This window comes from Phaseolus vulgaris, chromosome 11 (assembly GCF_051622355.1).
Source record: "Phaseolus vulgaris cultivar YP4 chromosome 11, ASM5162235v1, whole genome shotgun sequence".
In the NCBI taxonomy this organism is placed as follows: domain Eukaryota; kingdom Viridiplantae; phylum Streptophyta; class Magnoliopsida; order Fabales; family Fabaceae; genus Phaseolus; species Phaseolus vulgaris.
Window position 1 is genome coordinate 10,240,974 of NC_143508.1, and position 24,220 is coordinate 10,265,193.

General features: G+C 30.5%; 1 protein-coding gene and 1 pseudogene across 1 annotated transcript; both read right to left on the minus strand.

Moving 5' to 3' along the window:
- Positions 1-2,656: 2,656 nt before the first annotated feature.
- Positions 2,657-3,041, minus strand: LOC150023053 (uncharacterized). The gene has a single exon (XM_090297535.1). The coding sequence runs from the start codon at positions 3,024-3,026 to the stop codon at positions 2,688-2,690; it is 339 nt and encodes a 112-aa protein (XP_090153661.1). The 5' UTR covers positions 3,027-3,041; the 3' UTR covers positions 2,657-2,687.
- Positions 3,042-3,403: 362 nt separating this feature from the next.
- Positions 3,404-5,117, minus strand: LOC137834013 (uncharacterized; annotated as a pseudogene).
- Between the last annotated feature and the right edge of the window lie 19,103 nt (positions 5,118-24,220).

The window sequence follows — 24,220 nt, forward strand, 5'->3', positions numbered from 1 at the left end:
GACTCCTTAAGCGGTCAACCTGTTGACTTTCCTCCCTGTGCTCCCTGGATGGGTCCCACCATATATTTGACTTTGACTTTGGTCAACGCCCGGAAACGGGACGGTACATTTTAAAAAAAAAATCTGATGGATGGTGATTGATAATGGTAACTAAGTTTAAATACATAAATATTTTTAAAATAATAATATTAAGTAGAGTTAATTATCAAATTAAAAAAAAATTATATTCAACTTGTAAAATTGATTTTGATACATATAATATAAATAAAAAAATTTATAAATAATATTTTCAATTTATAAAATAATTATAAGTATAAAGAATATTTAAATATTTGAAAATACTACTTTGCATGTACTTTGCATATAATATTATTTCTTTTTAAAAAATAAGTAAAAAAACTTTATAAACATTATTTTTGAATTTAAAAAATAATTATAAGTATAAAAAAATATTTAAAGATTTAAAAATATTATTTTACAGATAATATTTGAAAAAGACTACTTTACATATAATATACATTTTTTTTTAAATCAAGTAAAACAAAATTTATAAATTTAATTTTAAATTTAAAAAATAATTATAAGTATAAAGAATATTTTAAAATTTAAAAAGGCTACATTACAGTTAATTTTTGGAAAAGCCGGCTCTATATATAATATTATATTTTAAAAAAATGAAGTCAAAAAACTTTATAAATATTATTTTGAATTTATAAAATAACTATAAATATAAAGAATATTTAAATATTTGAAAAAAATACTATTTTACAGATACTTTACAAATAATATTTTTTATTAAAAAAATTATAAATATTATTTTTTATTTATACATAATTATAAATATAAGGAATATTTAATTTTTTGAAAATACTACTTTACATATACTATATGTAAGATCGTCAGTGTCCCAACCCACATTCCATTTCTTTTTTTCTCACCCGTTCTCTCTCTCTTCTCTCTCCTTTATTCTCTCTTCTATTTCTTTTTCATACCTCATATATTTCAAAATTTAATCACGTCATGTTGTAACTAAAGAGTCAGACTACATTTCTATCTGATCAAATTTTCAAACAGAGTAAGTTTATTTTTACTCTAAAGATCCTTTATTCTTAGTTTTTCTCTATGATTTAGTTATCAATATTAGTGGGGCCAGTTGAGAAAAATGTTTCTCTCAACTTAATTTAAGCTCATACTAAAATTTGGTAATTCTTAGATAATTTGCTCTAGGTTCTTAAATTTTGGAGTGACTCCCTTGTTTGAGGTAGAATTTCTATCAGAATAAGGAATTTCAGGTAAGGGAAACTAACTTTAATTTTTTAATAGCACCCTAGGCTAGAAGATCTGGATATGGTGGGGACATGGTCCCTATATTCAATTTCTCTTGCATGGATGTTGTGTGTTTATATATTGTGTTGTTTGTTTATATATTATTTAAACTTGTAGAAATATTAGATTTTGATGGTTTAGTATTTAAGTGTTGTTTTTTATGTTAAATAGACTTTTGAATGTTGTGGATCGTGTTTTGAATGGTACTGTATGATGAAAATTGTATGAAATTGATTTCATACATTTGGGATAATGTATGAGTTGTTGTTTGATGACATTAAGTATGAAAAGTCTATGTTTAACAAAGATCCTCTAACTTCACTAATGATCTAAGTCATATAGACTAAGATATCATGTGGTGAGAAACTGAGATGGAGTTCATACACATCGGGTCCCGATCTAGACACTTGGTATTGGATGTTTGATTTTACCCTGATCCTTTATCTTGGGATTTGCTACTAATCTTTGGATCAGGTGTTAGTCTCTAGTAGGGGCATACTTAATGATTCTTCCGGAAGACGAGGTGGGATTGAAATGAAATCCAATGATTGTGATGAAAATAGATCCATGGTCTATATGAATGATGAAATTGATATTGAAATTTTATATGACAACATTTAAAGAACTGTTTATAAATGGTTAGTTTGATTGACTATTTTTGCATGAATTAAATATGTTATGGAATTTCTTTTCATTAGCTTACTCTGGTTTTTCTTGTTGTGTTGTGAACTGCGATGATTGTACTACGAAATCGGTGGAACTTGTATTGTAATAGTTATATATTTCCTGGGGTGTTACATTTAATTGTACTACGTACACGAGCAGATGATTATACAAGTGTCATAGGGTCTGAAGGTCTTTAGGATGTAGTTTGAACCTTATATTGTTAAATATTTTATAAGTTATAATCTTATAATAGAAATATTTTGAAAAACTCCAAATCTATATAGAAATCGGTGGAACTTGTATTGTAATAGTTAGATACATTTTTTGGGGTGTTACATTTAATGGTATCAGAGCAGTTCATCCTTAGTATGACTTGAAGGTAGTGGGTTTATTGTGTTTCTCCTGCGTGTTGATTTTTGTTTAAGTTTAGCTTCAAGACTTAGTTAAAAGCATGGTTGTCAAACTCGCGAGTCTACATAGACTCGTGGGAGCTCCGTAGACTCGACTCGTAGACTCGTAAGAGTCTACTTTCATATTAAAAAAAAAAATAGTGTAAATAACTACATTTAGTCCTTAATGAGAAATAATAATATACCAAATCATCTAACTTCAAAGTCTCAAATAAAGAAGGTCATACAAATACTACTAAAGTTAAATTGTTCAATTCAAGTCATAGAAATTAAATAATTAGAAATTCAAATTTCCATGTCCAATCCTCTAATGATATCCTCTCCTCCATCATCTCCATCATCATCTCCATCATCATCTTCATCATCATCTCCATCTTCATCTTCATCCACATTGACATCAAAAGTCAAATTTTCAATATCAAATGCATCTAGAGTTGGAACTGTTATTGCTGGATTTAAGTGAACATTTGCATCTTGAACTTGATCAATCTCATCAATATTATCTCCCTCTTCAGTTATCCATTCATCATCTGATTGAATATCATCAAAGGGAAGAGCAACTGTTTTTCTAATTTGCTTATTACTCAACTTCAAGTTATACATGACATACACCAAATCATTCATCTTTTTCTAATGCAAACGGTTTCTTCTCTTTGTATGAACCTATATTAAATAGGAAATTTAGTAACTAACCATATAAAACTAAATAAAGAAATTATAAATAACTTCAATTACCATTTCAAATGAGCTCCAATTTCGCTCACATCCAGAAGAGCTACAAGTCAAACTTAGAATTCGGATAGCAAACCTCTTCAACTCTGGAGTTCTATACCCAAACATCTCCCACCATTCTCCAGGAAGTATTGTTTTTCTACTTTCCTTTGCGTCATCCATTGCAAAGGCTCCTCTACCAAAATGATACTCTACAAGTTGCACATTAATTATCCTTCTTTCAGTAGCATCCTTAACCAATCTTCTCATGGATGTATACAAGCCTTCTTTCACCTCAGGATCATCAGATCTAAACTCAAGTTCATAATGGAATTGGGGATTGAGATAGTATGCAGCTGCATGCAGAGGCCTATGAAGTTGATTATCCCATCTTGCATCAATTATTTTCCAAACTTCTTCATAGCTACATACATTCATTCAATAGTAATCAATACCAACCAACCAACTATCATATAAGTAATAAAAGAAGAAGGAGTAATTAAATTTTTAAAGAGAAAAGCTATAAATTTTTTACCTTTTCTTAATATGATTAAAATTGTTCTTAATCTTCTCCTTTGCACGATCCATCTCTTCATATATGAAACCCATTGCAGGTTTTGCATCTGAATCCACCAATCTTAGGACCACCATAAGAGGGGCAGCAACTTTGAGGCACGTGGAGATATTCTTCCAAAATCGGTTGTCTAATATCATATTTTCAACCTTTTTCCCCTCTTGTGAAGTTCCAAATTTACTTGTTTTCCATTCTTCAGAACTGAACATGGTCAATAATGAGGCTTTCAGTTCATGAAGAGAACCTAGAGTTAAATAAGTGGTGGCAAATCTAGTTACACCCGGTCTTATTAAGTCTCTTTCTTTTGTGAACTTCTTCAACATGCTAATTAGCATTGATCTGCCATAAATATAAGTGGTGATCTTTCTTCCTTTCTTGATAGTAAGCTCATGGACCTTCAACTTCTTTTCAAAATCTTCAAAAATCAAATCAATGCAGTGGGCAGCACATGGGGTCCAATACAAATGCTCCCTTTTTTGCATCAACAACTCTCCAACTGCCTTGAAATTTGCAGCATTATCAGTCACCACTTGCACCACATTTTCTTATCCAACTAATTCAACAACGTCATCCAGCATCTTAAAAACTTTATCTGCAGTTTTTGATATGTCTGAGGTGTCCAATGAATACATAAAAACAGTCCCTTTAGGACTATTTACCAAGAAATTGCAAATAGAACGCCTCTTTTTATCTGTCCACCCATCAGACATGATTGTGCAACCTGTTTTCTTCCACTCTTCCTTGTATTCTTGAAGCACTAAATTAGTTTTGTCAATTGCTTGCTTCAATAGTTTTTCTCTAATATCATAATAAGATGGAGGTTTATAGCCAGCTCCATATTTTCCAATCATTTCACACATCTTTGTAAAAGCTGGATTTTTAATTACATTAAACGGAATGACACTTGTGTAAAAAAATTCAGCAACTTGAGCATCCACTTCTTCTTTATAACCTTTCTTCATCATTTGATTTATGGTAGCTTGAACTGCCCCCCTACTACCAACTTTTTCTTTTCCTTTAGAACCAAATATATGTTGTCTTTCTTCAAGCCTCTCACATCCTTGGTCTTCATCAATTATATTTAACTTTCTTTTTTTCAAAGAGGCTTGCTTAGCTTCTGCAACAATTTTTATCATCAAATCTTTTATTTCTTCTGGAACAGAACAACAAGGTTCAGAGTCCTCCCTAGTTCCAACAAGATGATGTTTGAACCTAAATATTCCCCCACTCACAGTCTTTGAACAATAACTACACTTCACTTTTTTACCATTTCCATTAATATCTATCCCATGCTTCCATCCAACATCAGTTCTATTTCCTGGAGCATTTTTACTTCTATTAGAAGATGCAGATGCAGTTCTATTGAGCTCACTTGAATTTGATCCACTCCCAGACATTTCTTAACAAAAATACTGCTCCTCCAAATTCAATTTCTGTAAAAAAACCAAAAGTGCAGGGCAACCAGCAACTATTCTCAATTAAAAAATAGTTCATTATGCAGCCAATTAAAAAAAAAAAATAGAACCCTAATAATCCCTTCCCTTTCCTACCCTAATTTCACACCACCCAACTCTAACCTTATATGATGAGCAGCAACAACCCACAAGTCCGACGAACATTCCGACGCGACCACCGCAACGCACCACCGCGACGCCACACCTGCAACAACCCACGAGTCCGACGAACACTCCGGCGCGACCACCGCGATGCCCCACCTGCAGCAACGCAACGCCACCACCTACAGCAACTCGCGACGCGACCACCACCTGCAACAACTTGCGACGCGACCACCACCACTGCAACTCACAACTCAATCTATCGCTGCCACACTCCACAGAACAGAATGGAAACACAAAACGAAACGCAAAAACCTATGTTTTTTTTATTTCATTCAGCCCCCCCATTCAAAACGACACAGTTTTGTTTTTTAAAAAAAAAAACCCAGCTGGACTCTCCAACTCGGACCAGAGTCGCGAGTCCACACCGAGTCTACCGATTCCACACCGAGTCCACCGAGTTTACCTCAAAACCGAGTCTGCTACCGAGTTAACTCGGTAAGGCAAAGTGGGAACGTACACTCGGACGAGTCAACGAGTTGACTCGCGAGTTTGACAACCATGGTTAAAAGTTTCGAATAGGATATTTAACAAGGTGGTGTTGTTAAATCTTGTTTGTGGTTGACTCAAAGTGATTGTTATGAATAAAGATGAAAGTATTAAGAATGAAAAGAATCTTGATAGAGTGGTGGGGGTGCACACTTATGACTAAATCAAGATGATTTTCTATCTTAATTCTAAAAGTAGAGTTTAATTTTTTGTATATGTTTTGGGATGGTTATTTCTATATTATGTGAAGTTGATATTGAACACAGGTTTATTTTAGGAAAATAAATTTAATTAGTGTAAGTGTTTGGTTGAAAATTTTAAAACGGTCTTTTTAGCTAATAGTTTTACACCGACATTTGTTTGAGTGTAGTGTGTGTGTATATATGTGTATATATATATATATATATAGGGAGAGAGAGAGAGAGAGAGAGATAAACACACACGATAGGTGGTTATTATTACCGATAGACTCAAATTCTAAGTGAGTTTGAGACATTTGTCTTTGGAGGACCTAAACATAATATTTCAGGGTGAATTAAGTTTATGTCGATCACAATCTTTTTAATTGTGATGAATGGAAATGTGACATCTTCAAATTTGAATAATATGGAATGAGTAATTGCATAACGAGTATGGAACGGGTCACAAATTAGGGTAACTTGTTTTATAATCCGACTTCAAATAAGGATAAATAATACATGTTAGAGAAGTAGTACTTCGACAAAATGGTGTTTTATACATAGTTTTCTAGAGCAAGTGTCAAGGTTGTCTTCAAAGATAAAAGTGGAATTTTCTTTGGTCTAGTGCTTGAGTAGGGTTGGTGTTAATGGCACATTATCAAATGTCTTCATCTGAGTAGTAAAGTCAAAAAATTAAATTGGAGAAAATAGATTGTTGGGTTGAGTATCAATGTTTTCCAAGTAGACATGAGATTCGAGTATCCAAAACTTTATGTAAAAAGTGAAGATTTGTATAAGACAACTTATAGATCCAAATATGATTAGTAGAAGTGAGTAACGATGTCGTTACAAGGCTAGCATGGAAACATAAATTTTTGTGGTTTTAATTGATTGTTACAAGAGATTGATTAGTTGCATTCAATATTATAAGAATCTTAAGTACTTGTTTGATTAGAAGAGGCTAGACGTGAGACAAAAGAGATTGGTGAAGTTATTAAAGGAGTAAGATTTCAATATGTGTATCATTGGTGGAAGGAAAATTTGGTTGAAACTGCCATGAGCAAGGAGATATTTCAAGTGTCTGATATAATGGTGAAAAACTCAAATTAATGAGAGTTAATAACTAAGTGGATTGAGAATTTCATTATGGAAGTAAAAGGAGAATTATGAGTTTTAAGATAAGTTGTTTGTATTTGCAAACAAGAAGTTATAAAAATGATTTAATATGCATCAAGCATATTCTTTTTATGGTTCAACATAAAGAGGAAGTGGCTCCATAGGTCCTTCTTTGTCTGACTTATAAGAGACTAAAGTGGAATATCAAAGACCTAGGATAATGTTACAACCATTGGACGTGACTAAGTAGAAATAAAGTTGTTTTTGTTATATGTGTGGTTCCTTTTCCATAAACAATAAGAGTACATAATGAAATCTAGATTGTGGTAGACCGAGTAATGAACGATGCATAATTCCTTTTGAAGAAGATGAATGGAGTTTTGAAAGATTATTAATTTTAGTGGAATTACTATCCTGGGAAAGGAAATGTTGTTGCATTTAGTTAAAGTCACGGGGAGACATAATTATATAGTTGGAGTTAAGTGGAAGTTCCAACAATTTAAATTTGGAAGTTGTAGTACATTTGTTATAATTAATGAGTTTCTAGAAAAAGTAAGAGTAAGGAAATTGGTGAAATTGAATTTGAAGATTATTCTAAGATTATTATGTACTGTTGAAACTAAAGAGTTCTCTGTGGGAAACAAATGGTATATTAAGATTTAGAAACAAAATATGTGTGACAGAGGATGATAAATTGAATCAGATGGGATATCTAAGAGTCATGAAAGCAAACTCAGTTTACATCTAAGTGTGACACAAAGGTATTAATATTTAAGGATTTTTATTTGGTGACATGGTATGAAGGAAGATATAGTCAAGTATGTAGCTACTCGTTTATCTTGTCCAAAAAAAAAAAATCAAAGACCGAACAAATAATGACTAGGAAGTATGTTAACATGGTTTTTACATTCATGGGATGATAGTGAAATAATATTTCCATGAATTTTATCACCTACTTGTGATCACATATAGTGAAGAAAAATGACTCAATATGAGTAATATGAGATGGATTAATGAAGACTACGCACATTCTACCTATGGAAGATAATGATATGCTTGAGGTAATGCAAATAATTGGGTGAGATAAAAGGTTTCAGTTTGACAAAAGTGGTGAAGAAGTGACATTAGGTACTGTTAAGGAAGTTTATGTTTGGAGGTTATACTTATATTTTCATAAGGTTGGGAATTAATCCTCTAGTACATGGTATTGAATGGAGTGAGATGGTGGTAGATCTTACTCTTAGTTCTAAGCAGAGGTCTTTAGTAATTCATGTTGCACATCCTTCTGAATATGAGAATATTATCGCTCGAAATTGAAGAACAAAATGAGCTAGTGATGTTGACACCCACGTATGACCATTGGAAAGTAAAAGAGGTTCTCCCAATTAATATGGGAAAAATTCATTTTGATTTAGTTATACCTATCTCATGGTTCTATGGATTCCATTTCTTTGGGATTTGGTATTGCCTATATTAGTATAAGCTTGAATTGGATAACTTGAGTTTTATTAGAGATATACTTGCGGAGAGGTTGGTGTGAGATGTCTTTATTCATATAAGAATACAAGTCGTGGATCATTGAGAACTATAATGACTTAAGACATCTTCGATTAGGTAGACATCTGATGCAAATAAATGAAGAAGACTTTTAATTTTCTTTATGGGTAATCTTGATCTTCTGAGAGTTACGCCATTCCTTGGTGTAAGGAGAGCAATCATATCTAAAAAGATGAATCCAAAATTCATAGGTTCTACAAGATTCTCAAGAGAATAAGTTTTATTGCTTTTAAACTTGTTTTGTCTCTTCCATTAACCAATATTCATTATGTCTTTCGTGTATCGTAACTAAAGAAATATATATGATTGGTCACACTCATATTCTAATGTCTAATTTAGTTAAATAAAATATCTTTCTTTTAAAGTGGAGTAAGTTAAAATTTTGGGTTCTCAATTAAAGTAACTTCATGGTGAAAATATCGACATAGTTAAAGTATTGTGAAATCTCATATGATGTGATTCCACTTAAAAAATAAAAGAGAATATAAGAGAATAATATCCTAATATTTCTTGGTAAGCTAATTTTCGAGGACGGAAATTTTTGTTGTTGGGGATAATTATAAGACCGTCAGTGCCCCCACCCCTCACATTCCTTTTCTTTTTTTCTCACCCGTTCTCTCTCCCTTCTCTCTTCAATTTCTCTTTCATACCTCATCTATTCCAAAATCTGATAACACCATGTTGTAGCTGAGGAGTTAGACTACATTTCTACCTAATCATATTTTCAAACAGAGTAAATCCATATTTACTTTAAAGATCCCTTATTCTCTATTTTTCTCTATGATTTAGTCATCAATATTAGTGGGGCCAGTTGAGAAAAATGTTTCTCTCAACTTGATTTAAGCTCATACTAAAATTTGGTAATTTTTGGATAACTTGCTCTAGGTTCCTAAATTTTGGAGTGACTCATGAGGTAGAAATTCTATCAGAATAAGGAATTTCAGGTAAGAGAAACTCTTTAATTTTTTAATAACACCTTAGGCTATAAGATCTAGATGTGGAGGGGACGTGGTTCCAATATTCAATTTCTCTTGCATAGATGTTGTGTGTTTATATATTGTGTTGTTTGTTTATATATTATTTAAACTTGTAGAAATATTAGATTTTGATGGTTTAGTATTTAAATGTTGTTTTTTTTATGTTAAATAGACTTTTGAATGTTGTGGATCGTGTTTTGAATGATATTGTATGATGAAAATTGTATGAAATTGATGTCAAACATTTGGGATAATGTATGAGTTGTTGTATGATGACATTAAGTATGAAAAGTCTATTGCTAACAGAGATCTTCTAGCTTCATTGATGATCTAAGTCATATAGACTAAGATATAAGGTGGTGAGAAGCTGAAAGGGAGTTCATACACACTGGCTCCCGTTGCAGACACTCGGTATTATATGTTTGAACTTACCTTGATCCTTTATCTTGGGATTCACTACTAATATTTGGATCAGGTGTTAGTCTCTAGTAGGGACATACTTAATGATTCTTCTGGAAGACGAGGTGGGATTGAAATGAAATCTAATGATTATGATTGAAAATAGATTTATGTGTGGTCTATATGAATGATGAAATTGATATTGAAATTTTATATGACAACGTTTAAAGAAATGTTTATAAATGGTTAGTTTGATTGGTTCTTTTTGCATGAATTAAATATGTTATGGAATTTCTTTTCATTAGCTTACTCTGATTTTTCTTGTTGTGTTGTGAACTGCAATGACTTACTACGTACACGAGCAGATGATGATACAGGTGTCAGAGGGTCTGGAGGTCTTTAGGATGTAGTTTTGAATCTTATATTGTTAATATTAATATTTCTATAAGTCATAATCTTGTTATAGAAATATTTTGAAAAACTCCAAGTCTATATATTTTATGGGGTGTTACAGTTTACATATAATATTTTAATTCAAAACAATTATAATTCAAATAATCAATCAAATTAATTTTTTAATATATTTTAAATACAAGGTCAAATGTTTAAACTTATATATTTTTATCAATTAAAAAAATACAATTTCAATCACACGCGTCACATCACTCACAATGTAAAAGTATAAAAAAAAAGTAAAACAAAAAAACAAAAAAGCTGAGAATCGTTGCCTCCCCTGCACACACCATTTTTTTCTTCCCTTTCTTTCTCCCTTCTATCTTCTCTCTTAATTTCTCACTCCATACCTCATCTATTTTAGAATCTGATTATACCACGCTGTAGCTGAGGAGTTAAGGAACATTTCTACCCGATCAGATTTTCAAACAGAGTAAGTTCATTTTTACTCTAAATATCCTTTGTTCTCTGTTTTTCCTTAGGATTTAGTCATCAATCTTGGTAGGGTCAATTGAGAAGTTTAATCCTCTCAGCTTATTCTATTATATACTGAATTTTTGTTCTGTTTGGATAACTTGCATTATGCCCGTAAATCTTGAAGCTTATCCCGACTTGGGAAATAAAATTCTAGAAGTTGCTTGGATAGCAAGCAATTAAGGTAAGGGAAGCTAAATTTAATTTTAATAGCACCCTAGGATAGAAGATCTTAATGCGGAAGGGACGTGGTCCCAATATTCAATTTTTCTTGCAGGGATGTTGTGTGTTTATATATTGGGTTGTTTGTTTATATATTATTTAAATTGGTGGAAATATTAGGTTTTGATGATTTAGTATTAAAGAGTTTTTTTTTATGTCCAATAGACTTTTGAATGTTGTGGATCACTTTTTGAATGATATTGTATGATGAAAATCGTATGAAATTGATGTCATACATTTGGGATAATGTATGAGTTGTTATTTGATGGTACATTAAGTATGAAAAACCTATGTTTAACGGAGATCCTCTGGCTTCACTAATGATCTAAGTCATGTAGACTAAGATATCAGATGGTGAGAAGTTGAGAGTTCATACACACCGGGTCCCACTGTAGACACTCGGTATTAGATGTTTGAACTTACCCTGATTCTTTCTATTGGATTCACTGGTAATCTTTGAGTTGGGTGTTAGTCTCTGGTAAGGGAATACTTAATGAGTTTTCTGGAAGATGAAGTGGGATTGAAATGAAATCCAATGATTGTGATTGAAAATAGATTCATGTGTGGTCTATATGAATGATGAAATTGATATTGAAATTTTTTATGACAATATTTAAAGAAATATTTATAAATGATTTGTTTGATTGGTTCTTTTTGCAAAAATTAGATAAGATATGAAATTTCTTTTCATTAGCTTACCCTTGCTTTTCTTGTTGTGTTTTAACTGCGATGACTGTACTACGTACATGAGCAAATGACCATACATGTGTTGGAGGTTCTGGAGGGCATTAGGATGTTCTTTTGAACTGTATATTGTAAATATTTGTGTTTTCATAAGTCTTAATCTTGTATTAGGAATGTTTTGAAAAACACAAAGTTTGTATAGAAACTAATACAACTTTTATTGTAATAGTTATATGTAATTTATGGGGTGTTACACACAAACTTTTCATACACTTTTTATTTTATTGATGTGAATCCAAACATCTTCACTTTCTTTACAATTTCTTTTTAAATCATCTCAAATTTACTCCCTCAATTTCAATCTTTAATTCAAACAAAGCATTAAAAGACAAAATCGTATCAAAATTTCGAATTTAAAAATCGACAATACCTTGTAAAAATTAGTAATGTTGTTCCAATAAGCTTAATAGGAACATTGACCTTGTAAACAAATAATTCTAAATACAAACCGTAGTTGGGAACTTATTCAATATTTTTTATTTTATTTCTAAATCTTATTTAACTACTTTTATGATTTTTTCTACAGTTATCATTACTAACTTCACCATTTTGATTAAAGGAAAAAGTAATTATTATGAATAAAAAAAGTCAAGGAAGATGAGATGACGTGGTAACCATTTTGGTTTTGAAATGCGTAACTTCATTTTTGTACTTTGTTTCGAATGTGGTACGACATCCTTTTAAAGTAATGTCATCCGTCATGTTTACTTAGGTAGCGTGAAAGTCAAAATATAATATTCAGGTAATTATTGTTGCAACTACGTTTTCACTTTACAAACTCTTTCTTTCAATATTCTTATATTATTCATACAAATTGTTTTAAACTCAATTTCAAAACTAAAATTCATAACTTTAATTATATGGTAATTACAATTTACATATAAAAAAAAATTGTATCTTGAAAATATTCCAATTAAATAGGTTTCTAAATTAATAAGCATTTAATAGGTTTCTAAATTATTAAAGGAAATTGATTTAGGGTTTATAATGGCGACTTACTAATAATGGGGGACAACATGATGAATCAACACGCAATAAGCTAGCAAGGTGCAAAGTATTAAGGTTTCCATTTTTGTAATTTTGCTTTTTTTTTAATTTTTCATCTCTTCAAATATTTTTTGTGGCTAATTTCTCTAGTTAGTAAGATTTATTTAGAAGGATGAATTTTTTAACATTTTTTTTTTAGCACAAAAGCATGAGAATTGGATTCCTAATCAGATATCTATAACAATATAAAGAGATTTTTGTTGTTGTGTAATTTCCAATTTTATCCTTTATAATAAATTTAATAATTATTTATTTTAAATTCAAAATTTGAATTTAAAACAATTTAAAGAAATTTGAATTTGAATAAAAAATAAATAAAAAATGATTTCTTATAATTTTAGCCTTTAAATAACTACTTTTTAAAAATAATTATTCCAAATAAAAACCACTACCCAATAACTTACATGCAACAACAAAAATTAAAAAAAATTATTATTATAAGATGACTAGACTTTAAATTAATATTTTCATTTTTATGTGTATAGTAAAATTTATAATAACATTTGTAAATTTATATCATATATTAATTCAATAAAATTATAATTATTATAAACTGTAATATCTAGAAAAAAATGTGGACACACGAGACATCACTTGTGCTTCGGCTAGTTTAAATAAAGTAATTGGATATCAACTATATTTTTTTAACAAAACTTTCCATAATTATTTATAAAAATAAAATAAAATAAAATAAACTCATTATAAAAACTATAACTAATTTATATATAAATTAATTCGTAAAAATCCTTTATATTAATTTTTCAAAATTTATTTTAAATTTATATATAATCTAACTTTAACTTTTGGATAATTTTCTTCTTCTTATTTTAGTTTTCTAAAATTAGTTAGGATGAAGTTGATCTAAAATAACCCTATGTTACTGTTTTCAATCTCATTTCTTTAGTTTATATCACTTATATATAAATCTTGTAAATGTAAGAAATAATAAGCCAAACAAACCTTATGGGATTTAAATCAATTTTAAATGCGCCAAATGTTATTTTGCAATCCACTACTAAAATTATATTAACATTATTTAACTACAACTATTAGTGTAAGTATTGTTAGAGATCATATACATGAAGCCACTTCATTGTATTATATGCAAATCTCACCTTATAAATTAGTTTTCTAAAGTTGAGTTAGGGTTAAAATTCATTTCTTAATATGATATCAGAATCATTTAAAGTTTATCATAACAAATATTTGATGGGTTGATCATGTCATCCGCTATCAAACCACCAATAATATGTTTTACATACTAGCTATCACTTTTGACGTGAGAGATATGTTATTTACTCTTTAATTATAAACTATTAATATCAGAATAATATATTTTCTAAAATCATCGATTATAAATATTTGTCTATATTTTATTTTACATTGTATTTTGGAAAATGAATGTAATATATGTGAGTTAAAATGGTTATTTGGGATTAATGATAGTTGATGTTGTAGATAGATGATAAGCATAGGAGATTATTTATGAAGAAGTGATATCTGCTATAACAAATCAAAAAGGGTTATAATTAAAGCACTTTTGTTTGAGTTTTGGAAAAGTGGTAGCAGTAGAAAGTTATGGTGGAAGACACCTCAAAACCCACTTTTTGTCTTACACACTGTTTCTGCTTTTTCACACTTTAGCATCTTCATTCTGTGGTTTCTATGGACTCTCAACGCACTTTCTATTTAAAAATTGAATTGAAAATTGTTACTCATAACATTACCTAACGTGAATCTTCACTCATTCTTCCTTATTACAAAATAAAATAACTCTCCCCATTGACTTCTCACCACTACTCACCATTCATATTAAATCTTTTGTTTCACTAGAAATGATTAGGCATGGTATTAAATTCAAACAAAACTGCTACCACTAATTTTCGATATATTCTTTTAATGCACATTTTATCATAAATTATAGATTATAAAATTATTAAAGGGACTTGGTACATAATAAATAAAGAGGGAGAATTAGTAGGCAAAATTAATTAATCTACATTATCAACTTAGGTTTCTTTGAAGACGTACTTTTACTTTTAATTCATCTAAATCACCTCTATCAAGGCAAATCCTACACTTAATTATGTTCTTTAATTATTATCAATATATTGTTGAATAGTTGGAAGAATTAAACCTATTTTCGTGGCTCAAACGTTAACTCTATTAAAGGTTTCTAATAATTGTGTTCAGTTTTCGATTTTTACCTGATGATATAAAATAACTTTAACAAATTAATAAATTACTCTACACAACTAAATTAACAAGATAAAAAGAAGAAAAAAATGCAATTCAATTACAAAATAAAAATAAAAATAAATATTAATAAAATAAATATTTTTAATATAATAATATTAATATTTATTTTTATTAATTAATATTAATATTATTATATTAATATTAATAATGATATTAATATAATTTTAATTTTTTTAATAAGTTATTTATTATAATTTGTATGTGTAAGCATAACTTTATTTACCTACCGGTCCAATTATCATAGAGATAATATTTTTAAAAATATTTTTAACTCCAATGCGCCAAAATTACATATCAATTTTACTTACGTATAAATCCTAATTTATCTATGAATCCAAATCCGTAGATAATTATTAATAGGTAACTTAAAAAAATTATAACAATTAATTTATTTTGTTATGAGAGATAAAAATCAAGAGCATAATTTTTTTTTATCTCTAATCTATTATAATTAGTTACATCATCATTAAGATATATTACCTAATATATTAACTTTTATCTCTGATATATTATTAAGTTATACTGACTTAATATAATCTAATATGATAAAAATATATCTTACATTTAACTAAACGATAAGGTCATCAAATGTTTAATAACATACTTTAAAAAAGTAGATTAACTTCAAATTAGTTTCAATACTCATATTTACTTTTCGCTCATTATTTTCTTATTCACTTAGTGATTGTAGTGTTAGATGTCATTTACAAATACACTTCCATTTGATGTAGTCCTTAACTCTTGTAACATTAGGTCTCAAACAATATTACAATAATATATTGGAAGAATCTATTAAATGTAATAAAACAATGCCTAAATTTCATCATAAAATTTTAGAATATGTAACTTCAATAGATGTGAATCATTAATAATTTGACCTATAGATTTTATGATTTTGAAAGAATCTCAACAAATATGAGAAATTACTAAAACAACTGAACAACATTGACCAAGTAATTTGCAATTTCTCCACCAAAATTCAACAACATAATATTGGCAACACTAAATTCAATGATTTTAGCGCAATTTCTAAACTATCATGCTTCACACACTATCTATGTATGAACATCTGATATAATTTTTATACTAGCATGCCTTCCACACCCATATGGACATACCCATGTGGACATAACCACATCTTTGTAGAGATACCTTTAATCCAAAAAAAATTTGCTAGCATGTCTTCCACACCAATGTGATCACATACACACCTCCATGCAAGAACTCTAATGTTTTTTCTCTTCTATGCCACATCCCACACCCATGTGATAAAACATGTGGTGTAATTTCTATACTAGCTCATATCCACAACCATTTGGGCAAAACCACACCTCAATGAGTAAATCTTTGATGCACTTCTCTTTTCTAGCATGACCCCACACAAGAATGGGTAAACCATAACTCTGTGAGCGAATATTTTCTGCAAATGTTTCTTTTCTAGCACACTTCTTATACTCATGTGGGTGCATTTAGACCCTTATGATTGAACCTGTGATGTAATTACTATGCTACTGTGTCTCTCACACAAATGTGAGGGAAATTACATCCTTGTAGACAAATGTTCAAAGCAATTTATATATTAGTGCGCCAGCCATACTTCTCTAAGTGAATCTCTCTTTTAACTCATTTCCATACCATGTGAGCGCAAACATTCCTTTTGTTGGGTGAACCTTTGATGCAATATTTATACTAAACCACCTCTCACTCCTTTATGGATGCAACAACACTTTTATTGGCTCAACATCTCTTTCACTACAAAAAAACGTGTATGCGGTGACAGTTATTTTCATATAAAGTGGTGTTTGTAAACGCCACAATACACGTGTGTGGCGATTTCCCAAACCCCCATAGAACTGGCCGCTACAAAATTTAATATGGCGGTCTTATGCGACTCGCTACAACACTCACCATTTAACGTTTTGTATAAAGTGACGATTTTGTATGTAATTAATGTCAGAAAAAATTGCCGCAATTTATTTCATTGAAAAATGATTTTAGAACAAAACACGGTGCATGTAAATGTCATTATATTGATAAGTGTCAGATTTCAGTAATATTTCACATTAAAATACAGGTACTTGTGGATATTAATTGATAAAATAACCATAATATAACCCCTAATTTATGAATTTAAACCTTTTAACATATTTTGTGTTTATAATTTGAATTAGAACGATTTATTCTCAAATTTGTGTTAATTTCAGGATTCCATGGAAGAATGGTGAGGAAAGGACAAAAGGAGAATAAACAAAGCTAAAAAAGGGAAAGTTGGAACGCACCAGGACTCACCCAAGCTCGCCCAAGCTGGGAGCCCCCGGAGGATCTCGCGCCAAGTGAGTCCAATCTCGCCCATGCAAGATCACTCCAACGACGTTGGACCTTTTTTTCATGCAACTCGCCTAGGTGAGCCAAAAAACACCTAGACGAGAAGTCACTTATCCCAAGCCCAACTAGGTTAAATAAGAGGCTTGAGGCACAACCTTAGAAATCATTGAGTGGATTGAAATCAGTTGGGAGAATAGAAGGTGTTAGAAACCCTAGAGGAGGCAACCCTCAAAGAGAAACCAGTTGGTGAGAGATAATGTTTCAAATTATCTCTCTCTTCATAAGACTTGAAACATTTACATAAAATTTAAAACAAAATTTCAAAAGAAAAAAAAAACATTTTCCATCATTCATCTTCTCACCGAGAAACTTTATCACCTGTAACATCATTTGCTCCCGTGTAAAATACACGATCATCACAGATTAAAGAAAACAACCACAAAACAAAACAAAGGGTAAGCTAGGTATTTTTAAAACTTATAACACAAATATAACTTTAAACATCCACATAAATCCATCCTTTCTCATGCATTTCACATAACCATCAAGTGTCTGTCAACAATTTCAATATTCATCTTTCTCATGTCAGACTTCTATTGACTCATAACACAGACACTTGACTCTACTTCCGGAAGACTCGTGTATTGAAATTAGCATCCAGAGACCTGCACCTGTCATACTACTACCGTGAAACCCACACAACCATGCACATAATTATCTCAATATCTCATCATCTTCATATGACAGGGTAAATCCATTTGATCTGCTCTGATAAGTTCTTTCAAACCTCAAACTCAGCTAAATGGACCTCCTTCAACTCTCACCAACTGAAAATACACCCTAATAGTATATCAGTAGAGTCAGGATCGTCTCATTCACAGGACACTCACAAATCAATACACCCTAATAACAATCTCAACACGGTATTTTCTTTCCTGAAAATACTATGTCTTGATTAGAATTCATATTTTGAACCTCATAATATTCAACATAAAATAATCAAATCATACCAATGTTTAGAATTTCCAAAATACACAACAATTCATTGACTAATTATATAAATATCTAATTAAAGAGATTTTCAATTAACTATACATGAAATAAAGGTTTACATACTTTGTAAGAAAAACTATATAGAAATAAATAAATCAATATTTTAAAAGCAAATAAAAATTAGTTTAATATTTTTATTTTATTTTATTTTTTATTTTACTTTAGCTTGAGCTAGAATTTGCTAGCTTGAGCTAAAATCCTCCATAGAGCACCCATAATTTTAGCTTGAGCTAAAATTTGCTAGCTTGGGCTAAAATCCTCTAGAGAGCACCCAGAATTTTTAGCTTGGGCTAAAATCCTCCACAGAGCACCCAAAATTTTTAGCTTGAGCTAGCACTTGCTAGCTTGAGCGAAATATGCAGAAAAATTCTGCATAACTTAATATACATATTAGATTATAAATCAATATCTCATTCAATTCATAAATTATAAATCTACACATTACATTGACAATTCCTGTTCAGCATGGTACAATCACTCTCATTGAATCATTGAGTTATTATGTCCATTTATACATATATATTTTCTAATTCCAAAACCATTTAAATCAAACAACCAATTCTCAATCACAACACTTTCAATTTCAAACAAACTACCATCTACTCAGAACAAGAAATCTTACAACAAAATCTGGAATTGGTGACCCCGTCACACTCACATTCAAATCTTCTAACGTAGGGTTCTATTGAAGATTTTAAACTAGCTTCCCTTACCTTTACTTGAGCATATGCTCACGAAGAACTCCAAACCTACCAAAATCTTCAAAAGTAGCTTAACCTGCACCACAAAGTCCTGATAAAAAATCTAACTATATCTCTAAGACTCTGATCTACTAAAGACTAATCCTAAAACTAAAAGAGGCACATGCATACACTTAGATTGAGATAAACCTACAAGTTCAAAATTTGACTCAGAGAAGGGAGAGAAAATTAGAGATTCTGATCGGGCAATCTTATAGGATTCACTTCCAGGAGTCCAATGGCAGACTCCGATCGCCAAACTGATAAGCAAGGAGATCAGAATCTTAGATAGAAGGGAGAGAAAAGGAAAAAGAGGAACAAAACTAAACTTACTCAATAAGAGATTCTGATCGGGCAGTCTTGTAGTCTTCGCTGCCAGGAGTCCAACGGCAGACTCTGATCGCCAAACTGAAGATCAGAATCTTAGAGAGAAGGCAGAGGAAAGGAAAATGAGTTTTTAGAGAGATATTGGTTCTTTTAAAATGAAACCTGAATAACTAAATTTCTATTTATATAGTCTTTTCACTTTAATAATAAAATATTCAGATGCCATTTTAATTGTATCATTTATACTCTAAGACTATTTTTCTCGGTCCTTACCGTCAGAATTATAATAAAATTATAAAAAATAATACGTTACTTTCAACTAACGTAATTTTAATTCTAAATATTTAATGCATATTTATATTCTATTGCACATGATAAAATATGACTAAGATAATATACTAATTTCACATTGACAAGCACAATCCAGAATTTCATATAAAAATAACTTAACTAATTCATTTTAATATATTACAAATTTTATTTTTTTCTTGTACTTGTATTTTCTTTATTTCTAAAAGGTGCGTAATTGGTACACCGCTTAGTTGAGGCCCACTTGAGTTTGACAACTTGTCAATTTGCCTATTTTTATATGTCTAACCTTTGTTTGTTTACTCCTGAGTATCTTTTGTTGAAATAATGGAGGACTAAATTCAAGAGAAGGATGAATTAAACACTTTTAAATTTTTGCAATAATTGATTTAAAACAAAATAAATGTGATTTTAACTGATTGTTTTTTCAAAATAACAGATTAATTTTTTGAGAAGTAAACTAATTAAGAAAAAATGAATTTGTTTTTATAAAAAATAATTGATTTAATTTCTTGACACACAAATCTTAGATCACAATTATAAATAAAAATCACAATTTGAAAATATTTAAATATGTTTTAAGAAATAAATTTCAGAATTAATTTCAACATATTATATTTGAAAACAATTAATTGTTTAATTGTTAACAAAACTAGAAAATAATTATTACAACACTTCAAGAAAATGGAGAATACAAAGAATTCAATTAATGTTTTAAAGAAACTCTTTGATTCACACTAACTTGTATAAAATGTAATGAATATGAATGGATACAAACAAAATCAATTGATAAAAATACCACACAGTATTGCTTAGTTTATAGTTTTGGTTAATTCAATCAATCAAATAGATCTACAGGGAACAAAAACAACTAATTAATTTCCATAAACAATTGATTGATTAGTACAAAAAAATTATGTTAAAAAATTAAAATGCAGTGATAAAGGAAACATACAAGACGCCAAGATTTTATATTGGTTCACTCCAAACAAAGTCATATCTAGTCGCACCTCACACCAAGGTGGAATTTCCACCAAGCAACACTACAAGAACCAAATCACACACTGCAACACCCTGTCACAGCTGTAATTTCCACCATGAAACCCTATCCATACAAACACAAAATTACAAAACAATAATAAGATCAAACGAAATTCCCTTGATTGTGAACCAAGAAATGCAATAGGATCTTCCAATTCACAGCAACACTTGGAAGAGCCTTTTGACCTCTAGCTAGATGATGAAAATTAGGCACCAATAACTTTCAAAGACCAATCAAAGACTCATTCTTTCAAACACAACTCACATTATAATTCTCACATATTGTAAAAGTGTATTTTGTGTAAGCATTGTACGAAACCTTTTTCAGAAAATAAACTCACCCTTTTATAGAAGATAAAAATAGAAACAGTTTTAAAACATAAAAGGGTACTGTTAGTAAAATCAACAAGTTAAAATCAAAACCAATCGTTTGTATGAAAACTAATTTTTCTCAAAAACCCTAAACCCTAAAACATTTATCATCTTACATATTAAAATATAGTTTTCAGTATATAAAAAACATTACATAAAAATCTAAAAACATTTTAGTATTTTGAATCAACTTATTTAAAAGATAACATATTCAAAAACTACAACTTAAATTAAAACCAATTGAAAACTTTTTTAATCAGTTAAAAATCTTTTTAACTAATTCAAAAACATTTTAACCAATTGAAAACCATTTTATTCTTAGAACCTTCATCATTCCTAAAGTGATATGATTCCAATAGCAAGATATAGATGATTCTTTGACATTTTATGGAATCAACTTGAGTTGGAGATTTAAAAGGCACTTTTATAGAAATGGATCAATGTTCTATGTTTCAAGAACTCACCAAAACTCATATGGAAGTTCCATTTCTTGCCAATTGAACCGATTAAAAGATGCAAGAGTTCAAATGAACCGATTAAAAAGCCTTAAAAGTGAAATGAACCGAACAAAACTATAGAAAAGGAAAATGAACCGATTATATTCTGCAAAGGAGAAGATGAACCGAACAAAATAGCAAAAGAAACTAAAGCACCGAATAGAAATGCAAGAAAAGGCCTAAGACATTGTTTATGAATTCAAATGGACATGGAAATGGAAGAAATAGATGGAGAAGAAGGAAGACTTATGTGGTTGTAGTTCTTGGTTGATGAACACGCCACTTGAAGTGTGAAAGCTCTAAGAGAAGTGTGAATTGCCGCCACTTGAGGGAACCAAGGCTCTCAAGATGAGACTAGGAAGAGGAGAAGGCAAGTTCTCACTACACTCAATCACCAATTTGGGAGAGTTTTGTTACTTCAAATATCAATTCTGAATTTAGAAGGACCCAAACCCTCCTTTTATAGGAGCAAGGGCCGGTCATGATGCTACAAAGCTTGTACCACAAGCTACCCAAAAGTCTCCTAAGCTAACGCCTATAGTGACTCATGAAGAGTCACCTTCTAGAAAATTCTAAACTAAAGCCTAAAGATGCTTTACAAAAGAGGTATCTAATGTTTCCCTCTAAGTACCTTCCTAAAAACTATGTATTTAAACATTCTACTTTTTATACAAAAGACACTATAAAAAGAGAAAACAATCTACCACTACTTCCTAATTCCTTAAACTTGCTCCTTGTAAGCCTTTGAGGTAGGTTAATGACTTCTTGAGCTTCTTCAACTTCGGCCTCTACCTCCTTTTGTCCTTGATCTTCGGCCTCTATCTCTTCTGATCTTGATCTCCATCATAAAGGTAAAAGATAAATCAAGACAACCAAAAATAAAACCTAAGCTACCTATATACATAAGGCAACAGGTCTTCACTCATGGCTTCATCAAACACTATGGTTGGGACCTATGAGATGTCCAACATCTTTAACTCAACTTCTTGTCTAAAGTCTCTTTAGTTTGACTTCACACATTGAGTATCTCTAGCTATGTTCAACATCTTGAGCACCTTTAGCTCGGTTCTACAACTTGAACATCTCTAACTTATCCTTATGTCTTTAACATCTTTAGCTTGACATCATGCTAAACAAATTAGCTTACTCTCTGTCTTGAGTGTCTCTAACACAACCTCTCTTCCAGAGCATTTCTAAATTGCCCTTGCACCTTAAGTATATTTAACTCGACCTTGTATCTTGAGCATATTTGACTCGACATCACACCTTAAGCATTTTTAGCTCAATTCTCATGTCTTGAACTTCTTTAATTTGACTTCACGTCTTAAGTGTTTCTAATTTGATTTCACACTTTGAACATCTTTAGCTTAATTTGATATATCCAATTTAGATTAGTACATTAAGGATTTTTAATTTGGCATTGCACCTTAAGCATATGTCTAGTTTAACCTTATGCCCTAATATTTTTGTATCATTATGCTAGAATACAAAAGATGTACACATTGACCTTCATAATATTAAAGACATTGAGTAATAACATCAAGTTATATTGTTATATCTTGTATAAACATCACACTATGTTATATAAATCTAAAATATAAACATCATATTTTATAAAGTGTAAGCACCAAACTTCAAAATAATAAAAGCATAAAGGTATACCTAGCATAAATCTCACGATACAATAATAAACATAAAAGGTAAACTTCATGTTTTATAAAAATAAACTATTAAGTCGTAACGACAAGCTATATTAACTGTAAGAACGTTAAAAAAGAGAGGAATAAAGGTGCAGAGAAGCCGCCCCCACCACTGGTTCTATCTCTCTCTCTCTCTCTCTCTCTCTCTCTCTCTCTCTCTCTCTCTCTCTCTCTCTCTCTCTCTCTCTCTCTCTCTCTCTCTCTCTCTCTCTCTCTCTCTCTCTCTCTCTCTCTCTCTCTCTCTCTCTCTCTCTCTCTCTCTCTCTCTCCATATTCTCTTTTCTCCCTCTCTCTTAATTTTCTCTTCATAGCTCATCTATTTTAGAATCTGATCGGACCATATTGTAGCATATTTTCAAACAAAGTAAGTTCATTTTTGCTATAAAGTTCCTTTGTTCTCTGTTTTTCCTTAGAATTTAGTCATCATTCTTGGTGGGGTCAGTTGAGAAGTTTAATCCTCTCAGCTTATTCTACTATATACTGATTTTTTGTTATGTTTGGATAACTTGCATTAGACCCGTAAATCTTGAAGTTTATCCAGACTGTGGGGAATAAAATTCTAGAAGTTGCTTGGAAAGCAAGCAATTAAGGTAAGGGAAGCTAAATTTAATTTTTAATAGCACCCTAGGATAGAAGA